Below are 24372 nucleotides of genomic sequence, written 5' to 3' on the forward strand. Positions count from 1 at the left end.
TAATCCAGCATATCCCCCATATACATGGGGTAGGGAAGCATTTTCTCATAAAAGGCATCTCTTGTCTGCTCATACACAAAGGAAAGCACAGCCACCTATGCTGGCAGACATCAACTTCACTCAGTTTGTTGTTGTTGCTGCTGACAAAACACACACAACTAGTTTTTCCTCTCAGTATCAGAGCCAAGGGGCAGCAAGTAGAATAAACAATGTCCCGAGGCAATGTTCCAAGTAGCTTTTGGCAAGGAATGTCCAAATAGTGTACTGTCTTGGTAACTAAATTTCTTCTCTTGACTGGCCAAACAGGAAAAAATGACCAAGAGGACAAGAAATATAGCAGCATCCTTTCTCAAGCACTCCACAACTCCAAATGAGCCCCAGGCACAACCCTGGCCATTATTTAGGACCTTTTCGTGCACTTTACCCACTTCCTCGGACCTATGTTTTCCCCATTACCCATCCTCTTGTGGTTATACAGCAGACCTTGGAAATAAATAGTTTCAGGTTCCACCCTGACCATCAAGTAGGCCATGCTTGCACTTCACACACTCCCCGGGCCCTAGTCTACTTCATCGTACTAGTCCAGCCCTCTCATACTTGTTGAGGCCCACTGTGGAATCTTGGCCATTGGAAGCGGAGCTGCCTGATATGACTAATACTGAACTGGCTTTTTAATTTTAAATATGTACAATTGTTATATAGTACTATGTTTATACTTTTTATAATGACTTTTTGTATGTTTTCATGTTGGTAATTGCAATGCTTTACCATGCTGGAAACTACCTTGAATCCCCTCAAGGAGATAGAGTGGTCTAAAAATAAAGGATTATTATTATTATTATTATTATTATTATTATTATTACTTACCCTCCACAAAACTAGATGTCTAGTATAGAATAGGTGTGTAGATATTGGCTGGTGAAAGAATATGAAGACACTGCCTCCAAATAAAATTCTCCTCCTTGTAAAATTTTCCTTCTGTCCCCAAATTTCTAGTATTGCAGTAGTTTGAAAGTTCATCTGATGAGCATTCAAAGGAAGAGTCAGGCAAAATTACCAATAGAGTGCTAACACAACAAATATAAAACTTCTAGGTTTGAATTATTTTCAATGTCTCGCCCTCTGCAATGGTAAAAATTTGGGAACTGAAGGAAAATTTTATGGATAGGTAACATTCTCAACCCTCCACTCCCATGCTCTTGATTTAGAGCACCAAAATTTGCACTTCTCCCTCCCAGCAGCACAAAAAAATTGCATTAATACGTATTCTCCCATGGAGATTTGGCAGAGATGAAATTATTGTTTATTGAGGGGTTTTCAAAACAGATATGCTTCCTATTAGCAGAGTCAAAAAGCAAAGAATTAAGGCTTTTATAGGCTAATTGTTCAACTCTTGCTAGCCTATACAAACCAAATCTTCTGTTGGAGATCATGAAGAAAAGTCATGAAGAAGTGATAGGTAGATCCTAGATTGTGATTACATGCTGGTCTCTCCCATATCAATGAGATGATGCATCTATTCTAGGTTTTATCCCAATATTTAAATAAGCTAACCAACATGCTGAACCCTCTCTCCAAAGCGGGTTTGCCACCTTGGACAGCTCCTGTAAAATTCATACTAAAACCTGGAGTTTATTCCCTGTCTCACTGATATGGGAACCACTAGCAAGAACTGTGTACATGTTACAACCCGCACTTCCCACATTTGTGAGAAGCTCTAATAAGGAAGTGTAGGCTTTGCCCCATTTGGCGCTCCAAGTGCTAACAGCAATGATTGCACCTCTTCTAGAAGACACATAGAGTCAGAGAGCATGCCCTATTCATTTAGCTAAAAAGAGATATTGGTATCCATGAAAAAAAATACATATTTAAAACAAAATATTTAATAATTTATCCACCCAGTCATAATCCTACTTGGATGTTGAATTTGTGAATGCAGTGGAACATTTCCTATGATTACATTTAGGATTATAAAACCCACATCCTTTTTGTAAACAACACACATAGTCTTTAACTTTGATCATATCATTATTAACAGAAGGACATGTCTGGCAAAGTTTACTCTGCTGAATTTGCAGATGACATCTTGCAAAACAGCTATATATTTTAATCCGTGAGTTCATCCCCTGAACAATTTTTAAAGCTGTCAATAACATTGCTTAAGTAATCCCAATTGTTAGACTTCATACACCCAGCCATAAAAGTTACAGGAGATATAAAAACAGCTGTGAAATAATGCCCGCAGTATAACCCTTGTCATTAGTACTTTTATAATAATGCATCAGTCATGATCCTGTAAACACTTGCTTCACTTGACAGATAGGAAGGAAATTCCTCTGCTCTCCAGATAATGAAGAGCATGTTCTTTGGCTATGAGGGTCATAGAAAAGGAGAGCATCTTGGATGCCCCCTTACTAGATATGTCTTTCATGTGTGCTGGTGAGGAGGACATTCCTATGCCCTCTCTTTATCAGAAACTATCAGCATCCAGACGTACTTCAGAACACGTAGATCTGAATTTTTGGCTTCCCCTGTTCACTCACCCACACTGTACTTGCCAACCAGGATATGAACTATAGCTGGCTCCACTCTTGCTTTTATTCTGTTCAATTTCATTCAAGCCTAAACCAGAAATAGATTAGAATGTAATGCAGCCACCACACCCACCCACCTTACAAATGTACCCATTCAAAGTAGTAGAGTTCATAAATCTCAAAATAAAATAAAAACTTATGTGTCAACCAATTCCCCACCAACTAGTTAAGGAAAGCAAGATGATGTTCACACACCAAGATGGGGGTGTGAAGAAGATTACTGAGATCTCAGCTAAGAATAACCAATCTTTTTTTTTTCCTGAGATAAATCTTGAAAAAATGTGTGTGTATCTGACAAGTCACCAACAAGAGTCTTGATGATATAAATAGATCTTCCCTTCCACCGCATCCTTCCTTGGGAAACAAGGGCTGGCAGCAAAGGGAGGTCTCAGTCAGGATACGGCCATCATTTTCCATCACTGCTCATTTCCCTCCTGGGGACATGTTCCCATTCTTAACACCAAGGGTGGGAAATGGAGCAGAGACATTTTGTCTGTGAGTGACAAATGATGTACCATGACCCACCATGGTGTTGCTTTGTCCCTCTTACACTGGGACATCAATTGAAAGAGCTTCTGGATACCTGAGTGTTCAAAACAGCACTTGGCAAAACACAACTTATCTGCAATATCGAAGACACACCCAGTCAAAGCTGCAAGCTGAGCAGCACTCTTAAGTCTCAATTTATATAGGAGGCAGAAGTTAGAGTAGATCTTCTAGGCCCCATTTAGTTGCTAAGCAACATTATCCCATGCTTGTACCCAGGCCTATTATTTAGCTCTGCACTGGATATTCTCTGCAAGAACATGTACTCAATACTGCAAAACATTGAATACTGCAAAAGAATAGATTGAAACCTGCAGCCCTTCTGGTATGTTCCACAACCACCATTACTCCAACACTGAGCAATTCAAAAGGAAGGCCCAGGCAGAAGGAATGTCTGGAAACCTACTCTTGGATGGAATGAGAACAGAAATTGGTTTTCAGAGTCTTAGCAGGGAATAGTACCCACGCAGTTACAATCTGAGCGCCATCATTCAGAGGAAAGGGAAAGCCCTGCTCTCTCTGGCTGGCATTCCGCCTGCGCCTCCTTCGGAGTCAACAAAATTCACATTGACAGCACACAATCTTAACTGGATAAACCTCATGGCATTTACACTGCTTTCGATTTTCTTGCATTGGAATGAACTTTCTGAACCTCAGCAAATTGTATTTCCCAAGCAGGTGGTATGATTGTGTACACTGCTAAAGCCATGTGGCTATTTCCATGCAGTGAGTAGAGCTGCTGGAGAGAGGGGATGATAGCTTCTCATTATGATTCAGCCACAGTGGTCGCGGTGTTCCCACTGAGTGGAAGTATAAACATGGATAGAGGCAACACAATGGCCTTTGAACTGGCTGTGGCAGGAAGTGAACAGGAAAGCTTGTTCATAACTCTCCTGGTGCTGCATTGTTTCAGTATTTATGCAGAGGCTCAGCAACATGTCTAATTTGGTTATCCAAGTGAGCTTCTTTATTGACAGTATTGCCTCTGTCACAGGCAATACAGTCTTCTCAGGTAACAACCCATTAACTAAGAGTGAGGGAGGAAGGATTTGCCTTTTTGGATCCTGCCAAAGCTCATCTAGTCAAGAATTTACTTTCTCCATGCAGCTGTGTAGAGTTTGAAAATGTACAAATGTTAAAAGAGCCCCTGGATAACAGCAAAGATATTACTGGTTCAGGATTCTTTTCCCACAGTAGCTGACCAGGCACCTCTGGGAAGCCCATTACAAACACATGAGAACAGCAATCCCTCTTTCATTTAAGGCTGAAGCCATCAATGTGAGTGTCCTAGAACTTTGAAAATCTATTTGTTTGGATAACAACTCCCAGAATCTCTCAGCCAGTGGCAATATTGATTGGGTTGCTATAGAAGCACTAGACTTTCTTCTAGTCTTTCTAGAGGAAAAAATAGATAAAGTATTGGAAGTTGACCATAGAGTTGTGTTGGAAGACTTAGAGATTCCTAGAAAAAACACCTATTTAGAAATCTCTTGGTCCTTTAGCACAACTCTGGCAGAAGTTGACTATAGTGTTGTACTGGAGGACTTAAGTGTTTCCTAGAGACATGTTCTGTCAGGTTAATTCACTTTTTTCACTTTCACATAGGTCCTGTGGTCTTAAGCCCAGTGTATGGAGGGCTTACTGAAGTTCTGATTCTCAGGTACTGAAAGTTACAGACGTCCACCATTGCTGGCTTTCTAAAAACACAACTCTATGGTTATCAGTTATCAGTAACCGATTTGAAGCATGATATTCTACTGGTCCTCTGGGACTACATGGTTAAAGACTCTATAATCAGGAGGAGAGGGTTGGAGGAAACCTAGGCCATTGTTAGAACTAAAGAGGTTAGATATAGCCTGAAAATATATGTATCTAGCAAATGGCTTTACCCCATATATGCTTGCCTAGTTTATATGCTAGGTCAATAAGTACATGGTGCATATGCTCCGTGCAGGCCCATAGCCAGGATTTCATTTCCGGGGGGGGGGGGGGGGGCTAAAAAAATTTCGGGGGGGTTGGGGGGGCTGAGCCTAGCAAACCTTTTGTATCATTACCCCAATACCCCCATGCATATGGGATATATTGAGTATGATGATCAGATCATGATATGAATAAACATAACAGTTTAAATAATGCACCAGTAAGGTTTTTTCATGAACCACCATGAGAATTTCGGGGGGGGGGGGGGCTGAAGCCCCTCAAGCCCCCCCCCCCTCCGGGCTACATGCCTGGCTCCGTGACACTCTTCATGGCACTGTTTTCCCTGTAAGATTGACATTGAATCACAAAAGTCACAAGTCACCTTGGTTTCAATATCTATGCACATCTGACAGCCTGAAGCTGGCTTTCAGGCATCAGCATCAGATTCACTTACTAAATTCTTGCTGGCAAGTTGATAAAATGTGAGGTAAATGACACTATTATTGAGTGAGTGGATAAGGAGCCTGCAATCAATGGCTACTCATCATTGTCTCTTTATTAAACTAGAGAGAAGTGGAGCAGTGCAGGTTTTGTGGTTCCATGTAATGTAGAAAGGATTTGTATAATGAGTAGAGCAAGTAGATCTGGAGATGGCACCAAAACAGATGGGCAACCAAATATCATAGAAGATTGTCAGGGAGGGCAAAAATAACTAAGTAATATTCATCATAATTGTAATCTTCTGCATTTAGATAGGGAAAACTTAAAATGCAGGACAGATTACACATGCCTTGATAGAAGTATTTGTGACAAGAAATTAGAAGTTTTGGGATCCCCAAGCTGATGTAAATCAATAGTGTGAAGTGGTGACTAATAAAGTTAATACAATTCTGACAACAACTTGTTGTTTCCAATCATAAAGCAGGGTTTTCTTGGTAAGATCTGCTTAGAGAAAAATGGCCTTTAACTTTCTCTGAAGCTGAGAGAGAGAGTGACTTGTCCAAGATCACCCAATGAATTTCCATGGCCAAGCAGGGGTTTGCACACTGGTCTCCAGAGTTGTAGTCAGATGCTCAAAACATTACACTTTACTGGCACTCAGCCATGAGTAACCAACAACAACATGATTACCCAACAGTTAAATGAGGGCTCAACCCTTTGGGAAAATAAGTATGAAGTTAAGAAGGTTTGCCTCATTAAGCCTTATGTCTGCTTTTTAAAGAGAAATGAAGGAGAGAGGGAATAAGAACTAATCACATAGTTAAAGTGCCAGCTCACGAACTACTTTTGAGGCAGACGGGTAAAGAAAGACACCAGGAGACAGAAACTGACCACTGAGATTGACATGGATGATAGATGATGAAATGTGGAGAATGTATGGACAGACAGAACATCAGTCAAGGAGTGAAGGATTAATGTGGGACAGATGATGAATTGTGGGTAAGTAGACAGATATATGTAGAGGTAGGAAGACAAGATATATGGGAGCTGAGCATTAAGGTGGGGAATATGACAGAAAAGGGCAGAGATGGATGGGGGGGGGAAGAGAGGAATGGGGAGCTGAGGACTGAGAGTTGGACATATGACCAAAATGATGGATAGACAGATAGATACAGAGGCAACATAACTGGTTAAAGACAAATACAATAGTTGAGACCCCAAGAGGAAAAAAGAAGGCAAAGAGAAGACTCCAACCTATGATTTCTTTTAAAAGTGACGACATGCTGAATCAACCTTTCCCCACTTCTGATAACATCTTAGAGTTTTTTGAGTATAATAACAATTAATTAACTACATGAATGGGACCCACTAGCATTCCAAGCACCAGATCGATCATTAAAGTATTTGAAAGACTGCTGAACACTTCAGATTTATAGTAAGCACCAGTTGGTTAAGGTCCCCAGTAAGCATTTACCTCAACTCCAGTTTTCTCTTCCACATTGTGACAGTGCTCACTATGGGAACTAATCAGTGGCTGCACAATAAGCCCTCTTTTTTCAGAATTACCATGTGTGTCTTACATGAGTCCTGCCAGCACCACTGTTCTTCCAGAAACCCCACAGTTCCCATGGTGGGACCAGACACCTCCATACCCACAGTCCTTGCTATCAAAAACAACCCGGAATCGTTATTCTTGGAATTTCCAAGCCTGATACCTCCTGCTCACTGTCCCCAAACTCTTTCTTTCCTGCTCCAATATGGAATTATGGCTTCTTGCTGCTTAGTTAATCTGCCAAGTAGAATCCAGGCCAAGTGGGAGGAGGTGTTTGGTGCATTAAACCTCTCACCTTTCTCTAAGCCCTGGCTGCAATTTTATTGGCAGAGTTGGTGGCCTGGGGCCATGTTACCACCATGTTTAACTCTTTCTCTTCACATTTCCCACTTTCCTTCTATGTGCTCTTCCTCATTCCCCTTTTTTCTTCACTCGCCACTTCACAGGAAAGAGACACACCATTCAGGCATAGAAATTATTGACATGTGGGTGTAAATGCTGATTAAAGACAGCTCACTTTACAATGCTGGTATCCCAGCTGGCTTTTAGGCAATAAGGAGGTTAATTTTCACATAGCTAGGAATAACTTGAAAAGCATGGGGGGGGGGGGGGAGGATTAATGTTTAGTGCATAGTGGAATGAGAGAGGTTTTCTAATTTCATTGTGCAGTACATGGTCAGCCAGGTGATTGATATTTCCTCTAAAAGTTGCTAGCCTTCATGGTTTCATTATATCTCATATTTACAGTACTCTAGTACACAACTATAGTCATGCACAGCTTTGGTTTGTTAAAGGCAGTCTCTACAAATCTTTTTAGATTTATAGAGAAACCTCCAAAGGCAATGTTATCCTGTAAACAAGGGGAAATTCTACAGTTCATATATTTATAACTTTATAACATTTGACACTTCTGTGCTTTACCCAAAAACACTCAAGTCAACATACCTCAGTTAAGCAAAGGCAAAGTAAAACGATGAGGGTGTGTGTGTGTTTTAAAATCTAAATTAATATATCAGCTCCACCCAGGGCAGAAACACTCAATTGTGGGAACAGTCTTGTTACTATTGTGTTGCAGCCAAAACAGCTGAAAATATATTTAACTTAGAAATATTTGATACCACCTTACAGATATTGACCAGAGAAGAAACCAAACCAAACTTGTGATCATGCCTATATATAAATACAGTATGACCCCTGTGGTCATGGGGATCTATTCCTAGATGTGTATATGCAAAACTACAAGCCCTATTGAAATGAAGCCGTTCTGGTCCAAGAATACCAAAGGAATGCACTAAAAGACCTAGGAAATCCCTACAGAGGACATATTTTGTAAAGTGTGGATAAATATAGCCACAGATACTGGTGCCATAGATACGGATGTAATGTTGTGTGTAAAAAAAACCCCAATAATCAGTGCTTTGAATAGAGGAGAGATAGCGGAGATGCACAAGCAACATTTCCATTCATGTAATTGACCTCTTAGTGTCTATTTCATAACGCACACATTATTATGATTGCTGCTGCAACAGGTATAAAATATTACAAGTAGATAGAAATGATAAGACATTTATTGTATTTATTTTTATGATGCTTTTTCTCTTTTAACAGAGAAAGATGAGTTGAGCAAAGGTGAGCAAAAATATTGCTCTAAGAAATGGCTTCCTTTTGCATTTCTTTGTGGAAATCACCTTCCACTGAGATTCTATTCGTAAGAGTATGACATACTATTTACTCAGTACCTGCATTCCTTTGGGCACTCTGTTAAACACAGAGGCAATGTCAGGACTGCCAGCCAGAACACAGAGGCTTCCATGCACCTCTTACTGTGTGCTTTAACACAGTTAATGTTTTGGTAGCTGCACACAGCTCCATCACAGGACTATCTAGGTGCCACTGCTCCGTGTTGTTATTAACTGCTACAAAGGTGACTTCTTCTTATGGCAACACCATGAAGAGACCTCCAAGGCACCCTATCCCCATCAGCCCTGCTCAGGTCTTGCAGACTCAAGACTGTGGCCTTCTTGATTGAGCCTATCCATCTGGAATACAGTCTTCCTCTTTTTCTGTTACCTTCTACCTTACCATGCAATATTGTCTTTTCTAGGAAGTCATGCTTTCCCCTTTTATGGCCAAAGTACAGCAGTATCATCTTGGCTTCTAAGGCATATTCAGATCTTATTGACTCTAGCGGTCCTTCCAGACAAGCCCTATATCCCAGGATCTAATCCCAGGTTTTCTTCTTTAAACTGGATGATATGAGTCTGCACTGCCAGATAATCTGAGATAAACAGAAAACCTGAGATCAGATCCTGGGATATTTGCCTTTTAAGCACTCTGCACTATCTATGATATTAGCATGACCTTATTAAAAAAAATCTGTCTGTTTCGGTCATAGGAATCAGCCCTGGGTGGGGGAAAATTAGGATTCTCTGATAAAATCACAGTTGATAAAGACACACCCAACAGACCTGGAAGTGAACATGTACAAATGTTTCTACTGCATACCATGCTTAATAATGCTTATCCGCCCAGCACTAATCCCACTGTCCCTGGGCATGCAGGGCAGCTAAGGAATGGTAATTGCATTAAAGCATGTGTTGCTGGATAAGCAAGTGCATGGTTACAGCAGTGCAGTAATACCACATGCAAGATTAGCTACTTCTCCACTAAAAGGAGGGCAGATATGAGTACAGAAAAATGTCAGGCAGCAAAACTATTGTATTTAATTTTTTTCTGCAGATCTGCCTAAAATTATTCTCTATCTGTACATAAAGGGCAGACAGGTAAAGACAAAGAGACACAAATGGAAATATCAATGCATCGTAATGGATAAAACTAAGACATTTTAATCAAATATTTCCTAGCAAATAGAGAGCCATCGTGGTATGGCAATATGAGTGTTGACTTAAAACTTCATCAGATGGGGTAGATTTTGGCAGCAAAATTAGTTTTGCAATGGAGCCCGCTGGCTCCCATCCCACAACATACAGCTATTTCCGATGGGGCTCCATCACAAAACTAAAGAGGAATCAGCAACACAGGAAGCTTCCCATGTTACATTGGGATCAATGGGGGGAAGCCAGGTGATGGACACTTCCCTCCATGGGATGAGTTAGGGGGAAAGCCGGGCGATGTGGGGTGTGGGCGATGTGTTCCCCACACCGGCCACAATTGGATTCACCACAATTCTGGCAGCACATATGATGAGGTCCCTGGAGAACAAGATTGAAGTACAAATTCTGCTCAACCATGGAAACCCATTCACTTTAGAACAGTGGTTCTCAACCTGGGGTCCCCAGATGTTTTTGGCCTTCAACTCCCAGAAATCCTAACAGCTAGTAAACTGGCGGGGATTTCTGGGAATTGTAGGCTAAAAAATCTGGGGACCCCAGGTTGAGAACCACTGCTTTAGAGGAAAGAGTTGCAAACCACTTCCAAATAACTCTAGGACATAGTGGCCATAAGTCAGAATTGACTTGAATGAACATAATAACAAAGCCTTCTGCTTTCTCTAAGGAGGATACTTGTATGAAAAAGATCATTATCCCACCACACACACACAATCGTGCCCAAGCATTCATATATCTATGACAGCTTTTTCAGGGCGCTACCTCCTTACTTCCCTGAATACTTTTAGTTTTCACATCAGCCTTATTGTTCTAACATGAGATGTTTGCTGATTGTTCCTTAATGTATCTGAATAGTATGCTTTCTAATAATCCATTCTCTCATTTCCTGTGGCTTCCAATGCTTCTCCACTTCCAATGTCTCCTTCCTCTGCCACTCAAGTTCTCCCATCCTTTTGGATATTTTGTAATCCCAGTCCTTTCCAAGCAAATTTCTGCTCCGCTGCCAAGTCTTATGATTTACTGTCTATTTCTTCTAGTTTTTTGTCAACACATCAAAAAACTCTGGAGCAGCCAGGTGATACAGTGAAAAACAAGCCAAAACTTCCCCACTTTTCTGACTGCAGTCAAAATACTCTCATGAAGGAACAGAAACACGATAATGACAGATTTTGAAAATCATTGTTCTGCACTTCTGCTTTCTTTTGTTGGACACAAAAATCTTTGACTAGGTCAAAGTAGGATTTCAACACATACACACAAACTTAGAATTTGGAGGCAGGACAGGTCATGTTTCTGAATACCCCGGTTCTCTGAAGAGACTGTTCATGGTCCAAAGTAAATGTCAACCTACAAGGAAGAGAACTGTCCTTGGCTGTAAGAGAGCTGGACATTCAGAATTCTGTTTTTGCCAGCATTGGACAGTAGAAAAGATACAGAATACAGAAGAAGACTTTGCATTAACTTCAGCCTTTGGTCTTCCTGATTCTTTGGACTTTAACTCTCAGAAGCCCAAGCCAACAAGGCAAATAGTCAGGATTTCTGAGAGTTAAAGTCCCAGACATCTGGAGGACCAAAGGCTGAGAATGACCTGCATTATTTGCTTCTCAAGCCAAGTGTAGCTCTGTGTGCAGTGCATTTCTATCCCCTTGATCCTTTAACTTTTTTTTTTGCAGTTCCAAGTAGACAGCAAAAGGAAGAAGTTCATCAAAGTGTAAGAGAATCACTTTGCAAATGGCCTTCAGTCATTTTGCTGGGACACACAAATTGTACTGGATTTAGCTAGAATATTATGGAATTAAAATCAGATAATTTAAATGGTACCTGATATAATTATGGCAGAATTAGTCTTTTCCTGATTTATTGGGAAAGGAAAATCCTTTACAAAACAAGTTACCTAAAGCAAGTCAGGTCAGGAGAAAAATCTCATAAGATATTGTTTTTTTTAAAAAAAAAATTCAGGTCTATCATATTTTTAGCTCACTGTCATATATTTGGCCAATGGCAAAATTAGTCCATTCTCATTCCTTAGTTAATAAAAAATTATGTTAATGATATGATGAGAAGAGTTAGGATGAGCAGATGCATGAGAAGACTGAATGCCTGAATTTTTCATAGCTCTCGCCTCTGCATGATAAATTGCCCCTTTCCAAATCTAGGCAAGGGTGAAGCGTATGACAAAATATTCTTCTATAGCATTTTGTTAGTCTGCAGAGTGTATGAATGGATCAAGTCCTTCACCGTCGTAACTTAACACTGCAAGTTCCTGAACAAGTGCTTGCTTAGAGTAATGTAATAACAATACTTAACAATTGTATAGCACTTCAAGTGTTTGAAGTGCTTCATCTGTGTCATCTGGTTTTTAACCTTTAACACAACCCAGTAGAGTAAATTAGAATAACTATTCACCTTCCTCAAATGCACATTACAGGAAGAATAATTAGAACAGTTACTAAGGTCGTTTCTGGTTACTTCTCTACAAGGGTGAGAATGTGACAGATGAAGTAGGCCACCTGTCTCTATGTCACCATTTTTTTTGTTTCAAGATTAAAACAACAGGCAGACATTTTCCAGACTGACCACAATTAGAGCTCACAGATCCCAAAAATGACTTCATTGTTATCGCCTGTTGAATCTAATAGTAAGCCCATGCCCCTACTCAAATGATCTCCTCCTGTCACTTACAGACCTCACAGCATGAGAACACTACACACCTACTTATGATAATATAGAGGGAACAAAATTAGCCACACAATAGAAAGTTACATGTCTGCACATTACCTTAAAATATCACTTATATTAAAGAATGTTGGAAAAGACGATGGCTCTCAAACAAGTGTGAGCACACAGTTAGGTACAGGCCAAGCTCAGGTTTGATGATCAGTCTTCTTTGGGCTTGATCCGAAGCCAGGCACAAATTATGTTTTTCCACTTCAAATAACTATACAATGAAGACAATCGATGTCAAATTTCCCAAAATGACCATAGCCACAAAATATATACATCAAGATCCCGAGGCACCACATCATTCTGGGAAGTGGACAAGAGAATGGTGTTTTCACTCTTATTACTTTTTTGGGACACCTCTGTCTAAATCTTTTGATGTCTACTATTGTACAATTTCATAGTGCAAAACGCAAAATGAATTGGGAGAAAAACATCTATGTAATGAATGCAGAGGCTTCTGACAGACACCGCAACCTTATTAGCTGGTGTAACTATGCAGGTGTATGTGGTAGCACTGGCAGTGAAAGCTGTCCCTGTTAGTAGAGAAAACTGACAGCATAACAGGTCATTATTCTGGCATCAGTCAGCAAAAGAATTCCTTCCAGAGGTTGCAGCTTGTAAATGTATTAACTCTGAAATGCATATTTGTCTATTTCCAGGGAGGAGAATGGTGTTTGGAAGAAATTACTGCCTACATACAAGCATGGTTTATTCCTTGTTTATGGTTACACACTGATGCTATGATTGCAGGAGTAGCTATGTTAACCATTCGACAAAATCCAAAATACCAGTTGTGGTACCTTTAGAAGGCCTCCCCAACACACACACCTGAAAACATTGTATTAGCATTTGAAGTTCACTGGGTTCTTCATCAGGCAAAGATAGTAAAAAAAAATCATACAGGGGAAACAAAAGCATCACTGCTAGACACACAAAAGCCTGCAGGTCTATATCTCTGGTTTCATGCATTTCAGCAAAAAGTGTTTTCATGAAGGCATCGCATCAGCCTCCTGCTTCTAAAGTTGACTTACGAACTTGAAGCCATAATCCTAAGGCAATGATGAATTTACACCAGCTAACCCAGAAGCATTACAAATGGGAATTCCCCCAGTAATTGCTCCCATCTCTGTCCAGGCACGAGGAGGATTCATGGCAGACAGTAGTCCTTTCCTAGAGGGTCATATGTGACATGCTGCCAACTCCTCTTCATCTGCGCACATAGCAGGTTGGGTTCACCGAGCTGTCAATCAGCTGTCTGTATTGCCTGATGCAGTGCCTAACTCTACAAAAATTGAAGGAAACTACACAACTGGCAGAGCCAGTCATCTCGAGATGGAGAGAGAAACTGATGTGAAACATATCACATGTTTGATTGATGCAGGCTACCAGCCTTGTGGCTTCTTAAAACCTATTCCAGGTCAAAGTCTTCTTCATAATGCTTATAACAATTATTCCAAGACACTATGCTATGGGCTGAAGTTTCTCTGGAAAGCCAGAGTGGCCATTCTGATAAAGCTGCAGTGTTATCCCAAAACATTTTCCTCTGAAACGAAGAAGCAAATGGTATTCCTTTTCCCCTAGTCTCAAAGTCAGGATGCCCAATATCCAAAGCTAGCCAAGTGACATTGTCACATTAAATAGGGACGAACACCTTTCCATCAGCCCAGCAGTAAAAACCAACCAACCCAAACAAACTATGGTAATAATTTTCAACCCTTTCAAAACACATCGAATCTACCAAAGCAGTTGGTCCACTCTGCCTAATGGTAGGGCTGGTCCTGTGAACCTGAACTTCCTGGACATAGGGCTGTTACCCAGGAACCAATTGCCAGAAAGAGTAATCCAAATTAGTGTAACAACAAAATAATGCTCTTTGAACCCAGAGTCTGGCCTTACCTTTGAAAGTGAGCTGCACCCTCGGAGTAGCAAACAGGTAATCCTTGGAGTAGGATGGCCACCAGCCCACGATCAGCAGGATGGCCCAAAGCAAAAAGCCAACCAAGGGCATGGTGGGGAGAGCTGCAGATTCCAATTCCAGGCAGAACTATTAAGCAATCTACAGGGAGGAAAAAAGATGGATTGTTATACTGAACAGATGATGAGACGACTTCTGAACAATTGAGTCTCTCTCCCTCTTGAAGGCCATCTGACTCATCTGACCAACGCCTAATCTTTGGGAGGAGAGAAATACTGGTTTAACAGTTTACCAGCCTCTTCTTCAGAAGTGTGACCCTGTTTCCCAACCCACAGTCCTTGTCAGTTATTTAAATTTCAGTTACACTAATAGACCAGGTGAAGGAATCCTTAGAGTTTATTTCAAGCAGTCCCACCTGGAGTAGACATAATGAATCGAATAAACTCAGACAAGTGTTGATTTACCAAGTTCCGATTGGGGCTACCACATTTATACCAACCACTGAATTCACAGCATTTCTTCCATTTTTGTCTCTCTCTCTCTCCCCCCCCCCCCCCCCCCCCCCCCCCCCCGCCCAAGCCTGTTTTAGAATTGGGGAAGTAGTTTTTGACAACTAGAAGTAGCTGAAGGGTCACATCCAGTTCAGGTGATTGAGCAGGGAGAAAACTTTCATGAGTCTTAGTCAGGTCAGAGCAAGTTAGAAAAATGTGGAAAAATGGCCAAATATGATATTATTGTCTGGATATGACTATATAGAGCCCTCTAGATTTGGAAGGGTGTTGAGGACATTTTTCTTCTTCTTTGTTCCTGATTTGATGACTAACTGACTGATTGATTGACTAAATGTATGTCCAGTCTTTCTGCCAGTAATGGCATTTAAGACAGCTAGCATAAATGACAGTTGAACAAAAACAGAAATAGAGTCAAAGAATGCAAACAGCTTCAACACATAATTCAAACTCAGCCATAAAAGGAAATAAGCACCCATCACTTAAAACTGCCTAAACATAAATGACAAAGTCTAAATGTCTAAATGAAAATGTCTAAATGCCTTCTGCCAAAGAAGAACAGAATGGGGTCCGGTCCAGCATGCCCACTCACCCACCAGTGTAATAGAAAAGCTACATGGGAATCCTTTGGCTAGGTCCAGTTCTGTCAAACAAGGTACAAAGTTAAATCCAAGATTACATCTTAATGACAAAGCTGAATTTCATCGTCTGTTTCAAGTCATGTTCCCCTTTTCAGCTTTTTGACTGACCAGAACCACTTCTGTCTTGTTTGGATTGAACTACAGTTTGTTTGCCCTCCTCCAACTTTAGAACTGTGGCTTCATTCTTTGCCCAGTATTGACTTTATTACAGTACACAACCCACGGCTTGGATCATCTTCTATAAAATTATTTGGACTAATTTCAGCCTTTTTTTTTTTTGCTTCCTCTGTGTTTCACTGCCATTCTTTTAATATTTCCAGGGTTTCCCTGTGAGTTTTCAAGCCTAGGGTGAATTTTCACTGTAGAATTAATTTGATGCCACTTTAACAGCCATGACTCAATGCTATATAATCCCGGGATTTGTAGTTTGGGTTGGCACCAACATTTTTTGTCAGAGGAGACTGAAGACTTTGTAAAACTGCAACTTCCATGATTCCACAGCTTTGAGCCAGGGCAGCCAAAGTGGTATCAAACTGCATTAATTATTTCTGCAAATATTTACCATCCTAAAGATTGCAGAGAGAGAGAGAAATGGAGAAAATAATAACTGTAGTACATGCCATAGAGAGTTCGTTGGAACGAGAGACCCTTTTTTCTTAGTCCCACACTCAGCTCCTCCTTGGATAACAAGGTACCTAAGCACTGAATGAATCATTATGTGAATTTCAAGAAATATTTATAACAGCAACATTTCTGAATGGGTATGCTTGTATACAGCTATGAGTAAGAATTAATTAGGAGTATGTGTCGATATTGATAGTTTCAAGAAAAAACTGATAAGGGTTCAGAAATATAAATTTCACTGATGGCAGTCGCAGAATCCCCAAATAACTATGCTGGGTGGGAGATTCTGGGATTGCAGTCCATTTTCCAAACTCTGTTTGATGGCATCTTGTGTGCCTTTTCATTCACTCAACCGAGAGTTGCTGCTTCTTTCGATTACCAATCACCGAAGCATCAAAAGTTCCCAGTGTAGTTGGAAAGAGCCGCAGAAGGAAGGAATGCCAGGCCTACTGCAATTAACAAGCTCACATGCGGCTCTCATTTGGTAAAGTAAACAGGGTTTGATTGAGGGACCGTAATCAAGTCCTCTCCTTTCAGGAATGAAAAGAGTCCTTATAGCCCTCATCCTATGGCTGCAAGAGCCAGCAGCCCACCCACTCGGGGCTCCCCCCCTCCCTAGCAAGAGCACCCCTTCCCCACCAACGCAGAGGAGGATGGGCTTCTGTGATTCCTACCAAGCAAACTACCTCTGCCCTCCTGCTGAGCTGGGAAAGGCAGTGAACCAGGGGAAGGAACAGTTGTACAGTATATTCTTCCCTTTTCAGTCAGGAGGAATCTGGACTTAATTATTTAAAAGACAAAAATGGGATGCGGGGGGGGGGGGGGGGAGGGAAGACAAAAAAATCTTCTTTAAAAATAGGACTTTAAAAAAAGTTGGTGTGTACCAGACCAGCTGGGTTCCACTGGGGTTCAGGGCTGGGAAAGATTTGACAGGCGTGCCTCAATTGAGCGCCAAGGGCACTGTGAAAGTAGCTAGCCAGAATTCAGAAGGGATAGAGTTGTGTGTGATTTACAACATTGCCTTTGTTCATCTCACAGTGTAAGTTACACACAGCTTTCTCTCACTTAAGTTAAGACACACAAATGTAGAAAGCACTTCCCAACATGAAATGCATTTTTGCTCTTTATGCTCACCCTCTACCCCAGCCTTTTATACCGCAAGGAAACTGTCCATGGAGCGTAATTTGTAATCTGTAAATTCAGTCTATCAACTCTTACAAACAACAGTTACTCTGGTGTAATTGCAAATTCTCCCAGTAAACTGTGCTGTCAAAATGCATGAACTTTACAGTCTCATACACAAATTTTGCAATTTGATATGCCAGTGGGCTTGCCATTATATGATGTGATAATATTGATATGATATGAAATGTTGTGATATAAGCCAGTGAAATAATGACAATTATATTCTTCCACTGTTCCAGGGGCCAGTACTATATTTGTGTCCAATGTCCATCTGTTTCTTTCATTCCTGGAACCGCATTGCAGACCAGTTGTCAATGGCTTACAGACTGGCACTGGTTTATTGACCACCACTTTGAGTACTACAGATATGGGTCATATTATACACAACATCAACAGCCAACAAGGTATAGTGGTTTGAATAGAATAGATTAACTATTGTCATTCCACCTCATACAACAACATTAAATGCCATGCCCAATCACATTAAATATTGAGTGCTGGACTACGACACTGGGGGATCAGGGTTCAAATCCCCACTTGGCTTTAAATGTAATTGGATAGCATTGGTCAAATCGCATTCTCTCAACCTCAGAGGAAAGCATGTGAAAACCTAGATAGTCTCAGGGCTTGGAAATGTGATTAGTCTGAATCCTATTTATAGACTCCACTAAAGCTGACCAATTAAAGGAATGGGATTTGCATAAGTTTTGACTTACCATTCATTAAGACTCTCCTAACTACCAATCTGATTCAGATCACTGTTTTAGACTTTAGTTTTCACAGCTCCAACCAACTTCTCTACATACCATTTCCTTCTACCTAGGCAGCAGATAGAACTTTGTTCTACCTAACCTTTGAATCAACCAGGGCTGACCCTACCGTTAAACAGAGTGAGAAGCCATTTCAGGTAGTAGATTGGGGTTATCATGAAACAGCAACCAAATGTTAACAATTTAATTGATTGGTGCTTTCTCATGGCCAGAGAGGAGGAATGATGCATAAGAATTTCCTGCCTCCTTTGCCAAAATATGTTGGCTGGCTTTGGGTACTATACGATATTGTAAACCCTGATGGGAATTTTGGAATGAAAAATGGTTTAGCGAATAACTAGACATCTTAACATGAATAGGTGGGTGAGTAACATTTGCGGTTCTGCCTCAGGTAGCAAAATGTTTTGCTCTGACACTGCATGCCTCCCATGGCATTCAACCATACTATTTGAAGGCAGGTTATCACAGTAAAATCCTTCCCTCTGTCCCCTTATCACCCTAGTGTTCATGTTCAGACAGAAGAAACTGGTACTTTCCAGTCCTTTCCACAGCACATTCTAAATGTAAAGGTTTCCCCTGACATTAAGCTCTAGTCGTGTCCAACTCTGGGGGCGGGGGGATGTGCTTATCTCCATTTCTAAGCCAAAGAGATGTTGTTGTCCATAGACACATCCAAAGGTCATGCTGTCAGCATGACTGTATGGAGCGCAGTTACCTTCCCGTGGAAGCAGTACCTATTGATCTACTCACATTTGCATGTTTTCGAACTGCTAGTTTGGCAAAAGCTGGGTCTAACCGCGGGAGCTCACCCCACTCCCCGGATTCGAACCACCAACCTTTCGGTCAGCAAGTTCAGCAGCTCAGCAGTTTAACCCGCTGCTCCAGCAGGGGGTGCATACTATAAGATTAAAAATTCAGACATAGGTCATTAAAGTTCCGACTTCTTGCTTCTCTACCTTACCAGGAATATGACAGCAAAAGGCATACACAGAAGATCACCTTTCTTTTCTTTCTATTCTACAGTGAATACATGTGGATGAAACTCTAAGCAATGTTAAAATTAATCAAACGTTGTAGATCCATCCAAGCAGCCACATCTCCTAGGTATTTAACACACATGCCCCCTCCCCCAAAACACACACAATCTTGGTACTAAAAGAAAAGAAAAGATCCCTAGAACCTGATATTTAGTATATGCATTGCAGGTTGAGCATCCCTTATCTAGAATTCCAAACTGCAAAATCATCCACAGGCTGAGATAGTGGCAGCTTTGCTTTCTGATAGTTCATGCTTACAATTATTTAAAATATTGTATACCTTTGCCTTGAGGCTATGTCTGTATATAAAGCATAAATGAATGTTGTGTTTAGACTTGGGCCTCATCTCTAAGATACTTCATTATTGACATATGTGCAAACACAGGTATTCAAAAATCTGAAATGTAAGACATTTCTGGCGCTAATAATTTCAGATAAGGGATACTTAACCTGTGCTAGCAATGCATCCAGTGTCTTAACAGAAAAGGTCAGGTTGGGGGAAAAACATTTGCGTCCAACCCTTGCTCTTACACACACACACACACACATGCACGCACGTGTGTGTGTGTGTGTGTGTGTATGTGCAGTGCACCTAGGGAAAGGAATCCTGCCACATTGCAAGGAATGTTTGGGGTGGAAGAGTCTCAACACTGCCCCCTCTGGCTCTTTGGCAAGATGGAAGGAAGTAGGAGTTAATGACAGAAACAAACTTTGGGGATTTCACAGGAAAATCCTTAGAATCAGTCAAACAAATCCAGACTGCCTCTAAGTAAGGATGTTTGGAGGAATAGATGGGACCCCAGGAGAATGCAGCTTTCTTCGGCTGTGGGCAATACAGCACAATTGCAGGAGGTAAAAGTTTCCCTGGGGCAATATATCATAGCAATTTCCTTTGCGCTAGGTAAATATTTGAATTATTTGTCTCACATTTGCGCTTCCCCTTTTAGGGATTCTTCACTCAGCACACACACATCAGGCCCTTCTGGAAGCTGAATGTCTAAAAACCAAATTACTCTGTGAAATAAAAGCTATAGTCAGCTGCCGTTAAAGCAAACCCCTGCTGGCCTTGGGAAATAGTTCTGGCAAATCCTTATATTGCATTTGAATTGCGTTGTATGCACCAGTGAGAGTGAGATGGCAAACAAAGGAAAGGGGGGGGGTGAAGGGGGGAGAGAAAGAATGTAAGGAAAAGAGGGAAAAGGCAAAGAATGCAACAGACAGAAGAAACAGAAACCTGGGAGGGAAAAGCAAAGTAACCAAGATAATGCTATTGTTCAAAAGATTTTTTTTGTTTGTTTTCAGCTCTGTTGTTTCAGTCTCCCAAATGACAAGAGGCTAATATGTCAGTACAAGGGCTTAACAAGGGAAAACTGTGCCATGTCTGGAGACCATGAGTCTTTTTGCGTATGAAGCACAGCCACCTCTCCGCCTCTGTAAATAAATAGTTATTAATCCAATCACTTTGGAAGTGAGATCATAAGGGGAGAATGGAAAGGCCAGGGACTCTTCCAACTGGCTCCTGGTACATCTGTTCAGGAAAACAGCCTCTGATCAGTTTCAGTTTGTAAATGTCAGCAAATGCATTTGAGCCTCCTGAGAAAGGCGCTTATACAGTACAGGAAATGTTGGGGGAAATGCAGAAAAGGGAGCGGGGATGGGGGCAGAATCAGGAATATGAAAGGAAATGATTAACAACTGCATGACTAATGTGTGGATGCATATAAATGCATGGCAATGCCAGCAAACCCTTTACAGCTTCTGGCTAAGGCAGAGGGCTAATGACTTTACCAAACTATGTTGAACTACCTTTATTTCTAAGCCTCCAGAGCCCATTGCAACAATACAAGAATACAACAACATAGACGTGTCTATGCCAGCTGGCAGAATTTCCCTGCAATACTTGATTCCATCTGGCCATTTGTTAGTAGGTGTGTGTGTGGCTGTGCATCATAGTCTTGTGTTTGGGAAGTGGGGAGCAGAGATTGGGGAGTCGGTTGTTTTATGGATCATACAATATTAAAGGTAAAGGTTCCCCTTGACACTAATTTATTATTTCTCGCATTTCTATCCCGTCCTTCTCAACCTCCGAATGGGCCCCATTCCGAAGCCATTGCATAACAAATTACAAAATTAAAACCACAATTAAACACAAAAGCATAATTAACAATACATAAGCCATCATTAAAACAGTAAAACAGTCTCATCAGCCATATCATCGTTCCAGTCACATTCCCTTAAAGTGCTGCTTGAATCTATTGTCCAAAACCTATAAGTCTAGTCATATCCAGCTCTGGGGGTACTGCTCATCTTCCTTTCTAAGCCAAAGAGCTGGCATTGTCAGTAGACACCTCCAAGGTCATGTGGCCAGCATGACTGCACAGAGCACCATTACCTTCCTGCAGGAGTGGTACCTATTGATTTACTCCTATTTACATGTTTTCGACTACTAGGTTGGCAGAAGCTGGGGCTAACATTGGGAGCTCCCAATGTTCCCCAGAGTTGATCTACCAACCTTTCAGTCAGCAAGTTCAGCAGCTCAGCAGTTTAACCCACTGCACCACTGGGGGCTCCAGTTTCAAAGGATACAAGTCAGAAATACGTTATAGCAAATGAATAGGCAGGTAGAACCCAAAAATTGCCTCACTTGACCAGGACTTCTTAAACTTTTCCATAATTTTGGTCAGCAAGTTCAGCAGCTCAGCAGTTTAACCCACTGTGCCACCAGGGAGTCCGAATCATACAATACTATCCCTGATTTACAGGACCAGCACTCGTGGTTTCCTTTATCCACATCTAACAAAATATGTCCTCTTGGGGCAATTTCTAGGTCCTCCAGTTCAGCTGCATGGAATTGTTTGACTGGAGGTCCTTCTTTTCAATAGGCTTGATATTATCTGCAATTCTGCATACTCACATGAAGTCTAGGAACATATTCCTCACAGATACAAAGGTCATACTGTATTGCCCCCTTTTAAACTGTGTTTTGAGAATTTCTGGAGTATGTGGTGGCAACACAAAAACCAGCCTCTTCAGAGGTTGCTCCCAAGTCCTGGACCTCCTTTCCTAGAAAAGTTAGACTGCTATGCCTCCTGCTATCCTTCTGTAGGCAGAAGAAGGTTTTTTTTTTAATTTTAGCAGGCCTTTGATGGTTGCTTCTTCAAGAAAAAAAGGGGCTTTCTGAATGTACATTACTGTATATTTGTTGCCTCTTTTTTAATCGACATGCTTTTAATTGTATTATTAGATTAACTATATTGTCAATGTTTTATGATATGAATTTTAAAACTAGACCTGTTTTAACCTCTGTGCACTGCCTTGAGTCCCAAACTGGGGGAAAGGTCAGATCTAAATAAATATAGCAATCTCCCCTGTTCATTTTAAATGATAATCCACAGAATCTATGCATGCTGCTCTGAATTCTTCCAGAAAATTGTGAAGGGCACAAAAAAAGGTTTCTTTTTAGAAAACAAGGACATCTTGGTGGGTGGGATTGTTTTGTACTGAATCAGAGCAATGAATTTTGTAGACTTCCAGATGTTGTTGGACTCATGTGGACTATGCTGGCTAGGAGTTTGGAACTCCATTTCAACAACATCTAGGGCACCATGTATTTGCCATCCCAATATAAAGCATATAATCAAAGACATAGCTCTTTCATTAATAATAAACAGATATTAATTAATATAATTAACATATATTAATAAATAAAAATAGGCAGTAGATGTGATAAAACTCTGCATTTGAACTAGATGATGTGAGCTGAAAATGTTATCATCAACTGTGACACATTTTCTTTTCTTTGTTTCAATAGAGAAGCCAATAAAAGAAATTGCCAGCTGGAAGAAAGGGCATCTGATTTCTAGGATTGGGAAATCTCCATACAAAACTGCACATTTTGTCCATTCGGGTTATCAAAAAATCAAGAATGGGGGTAACATTGTTGGATTAAGTTGGAAAAGAGATGGGAACAGGGATGGGATTTGGCCTGGGAAGGTTTGTTTGATGCTGTTCTTTGAGTCATTCCTGCCTGTGTAGGTCAGGCCTTAGTCCTAAAGTTAATCCCAACTACATTAGGCCCACTGAGCAAATTGCATTTATTTAACTGTTGATTTACCAAGTTAGCATTTATTTATTTACAGTATTTGTATACTGCTTTTCTCACCCCGAGGGGGATTCAAAGCGGTTCAGTGGATCTGCTCTGACAACAGGTCTTAGGCTTTGCTGATATTCCTTTCTGTGTGTGTTTTTTTTCTAACATAATTTTTAGAAAAATCATTTTAAGTGTCTGAGATCATGCATATCACAACTAAAAATGCTACATCCAGCCACTGGACTCACTATTAAGCCCCCTGAACTCACCCTCAGTGGCTACAATCCCTTGAACCTATTCCATGGCTGATGGAAAGATGCAGGGAGTTCAGAGAAGTGTCTGGCTATAACCTCATAATTAGACACAAAATAACATCATCTGATGAGATCCTTTCAGGTCCTCCAGACCCCCTCAGTAGATTGTGTAATTGTTCTACATTTGGCTTCAGGGACTTAGCCAGATACTTCTCATATACCATCCATTTTCATTATTCAAGGAATGGTCAGTGGTGGGGCATTGGAGGTATATTTAGAAAAGGAGTTTCATGACAAAGGTAGAAAAGAATAAAAAGTTCCACAACCAAATAAATAAATAAATAAATATGTATGCAGGGTACCAGCCATCATATATCAGAAATATATGAAAGGTGTCTGGTATTGTTGGAGTTCAACTACACTCTTAGTTGGGAGTCAAATAACAGAGCTAACATGAAGTGTCTCTTTTACGCACATATTATTAAAAAAATGACTACAACATTTCCTTGCTTTACCAAGCCTCCAGGTATTAGGTAGAACTGTAATTACACATGGCCAGTAGACAAGCCAAGTATCACACAATGGTAACTGGGGGCTTCCATGTCCGTGCGGTGGTGTATTCTGAACTTTAACATATTATCCGGGGAGATGTATTGGAGATAGGGTGTAGTACCTTGGACAGATCCTTTAAAATTTAATTTAAACCCAGAGTAAATTCACT

At 40.8% G+C, this 24372-nt stretch overlaps 1 protein-coding gene across 3 annotated transcripts in view; it reads right to left on the minus strand.

Moving 5' to 3' along the window:
- Positions 1-24372, minus strand: part of SEMA3F (semaphorin 3F) — a 166777-nt gene that overhangs the window by 131474 nt on the left and 10931 nt on the right. For all 3 annotated transcript variants that reach the window (XM_060765747.2, XM_060765748.2, XM_060765746.2), the window contains one exon: positions 14523-14682. In XM_060765747.2, the coding sequence (XP_060621730.2) occupies positions 14523-14634 (112 nt within the window). In that variant the 5' untranslated portion in view covers positions 14635-14682. The remainder of the gene's footprint in view (positions 1-14522; positions 14683-24372) is intronic.

The sequence above is a fragment of the Anolis sagrei genome, chromosome 2 (assembly GCF_037176765.1).
Source record: "Anolis sagrei isolate rAnoSag1 chromosome 2, rAnoSag1.mat, whole genome shotgun sequence".
In the NCBI taxonomy this organism is placed as follows: domain Eukaryota; kingdom Metazoa; phylum Chordata; class Lepidosauria; order Squamata; family Dactyloidae; genus Anolis; species Anolis sagrei.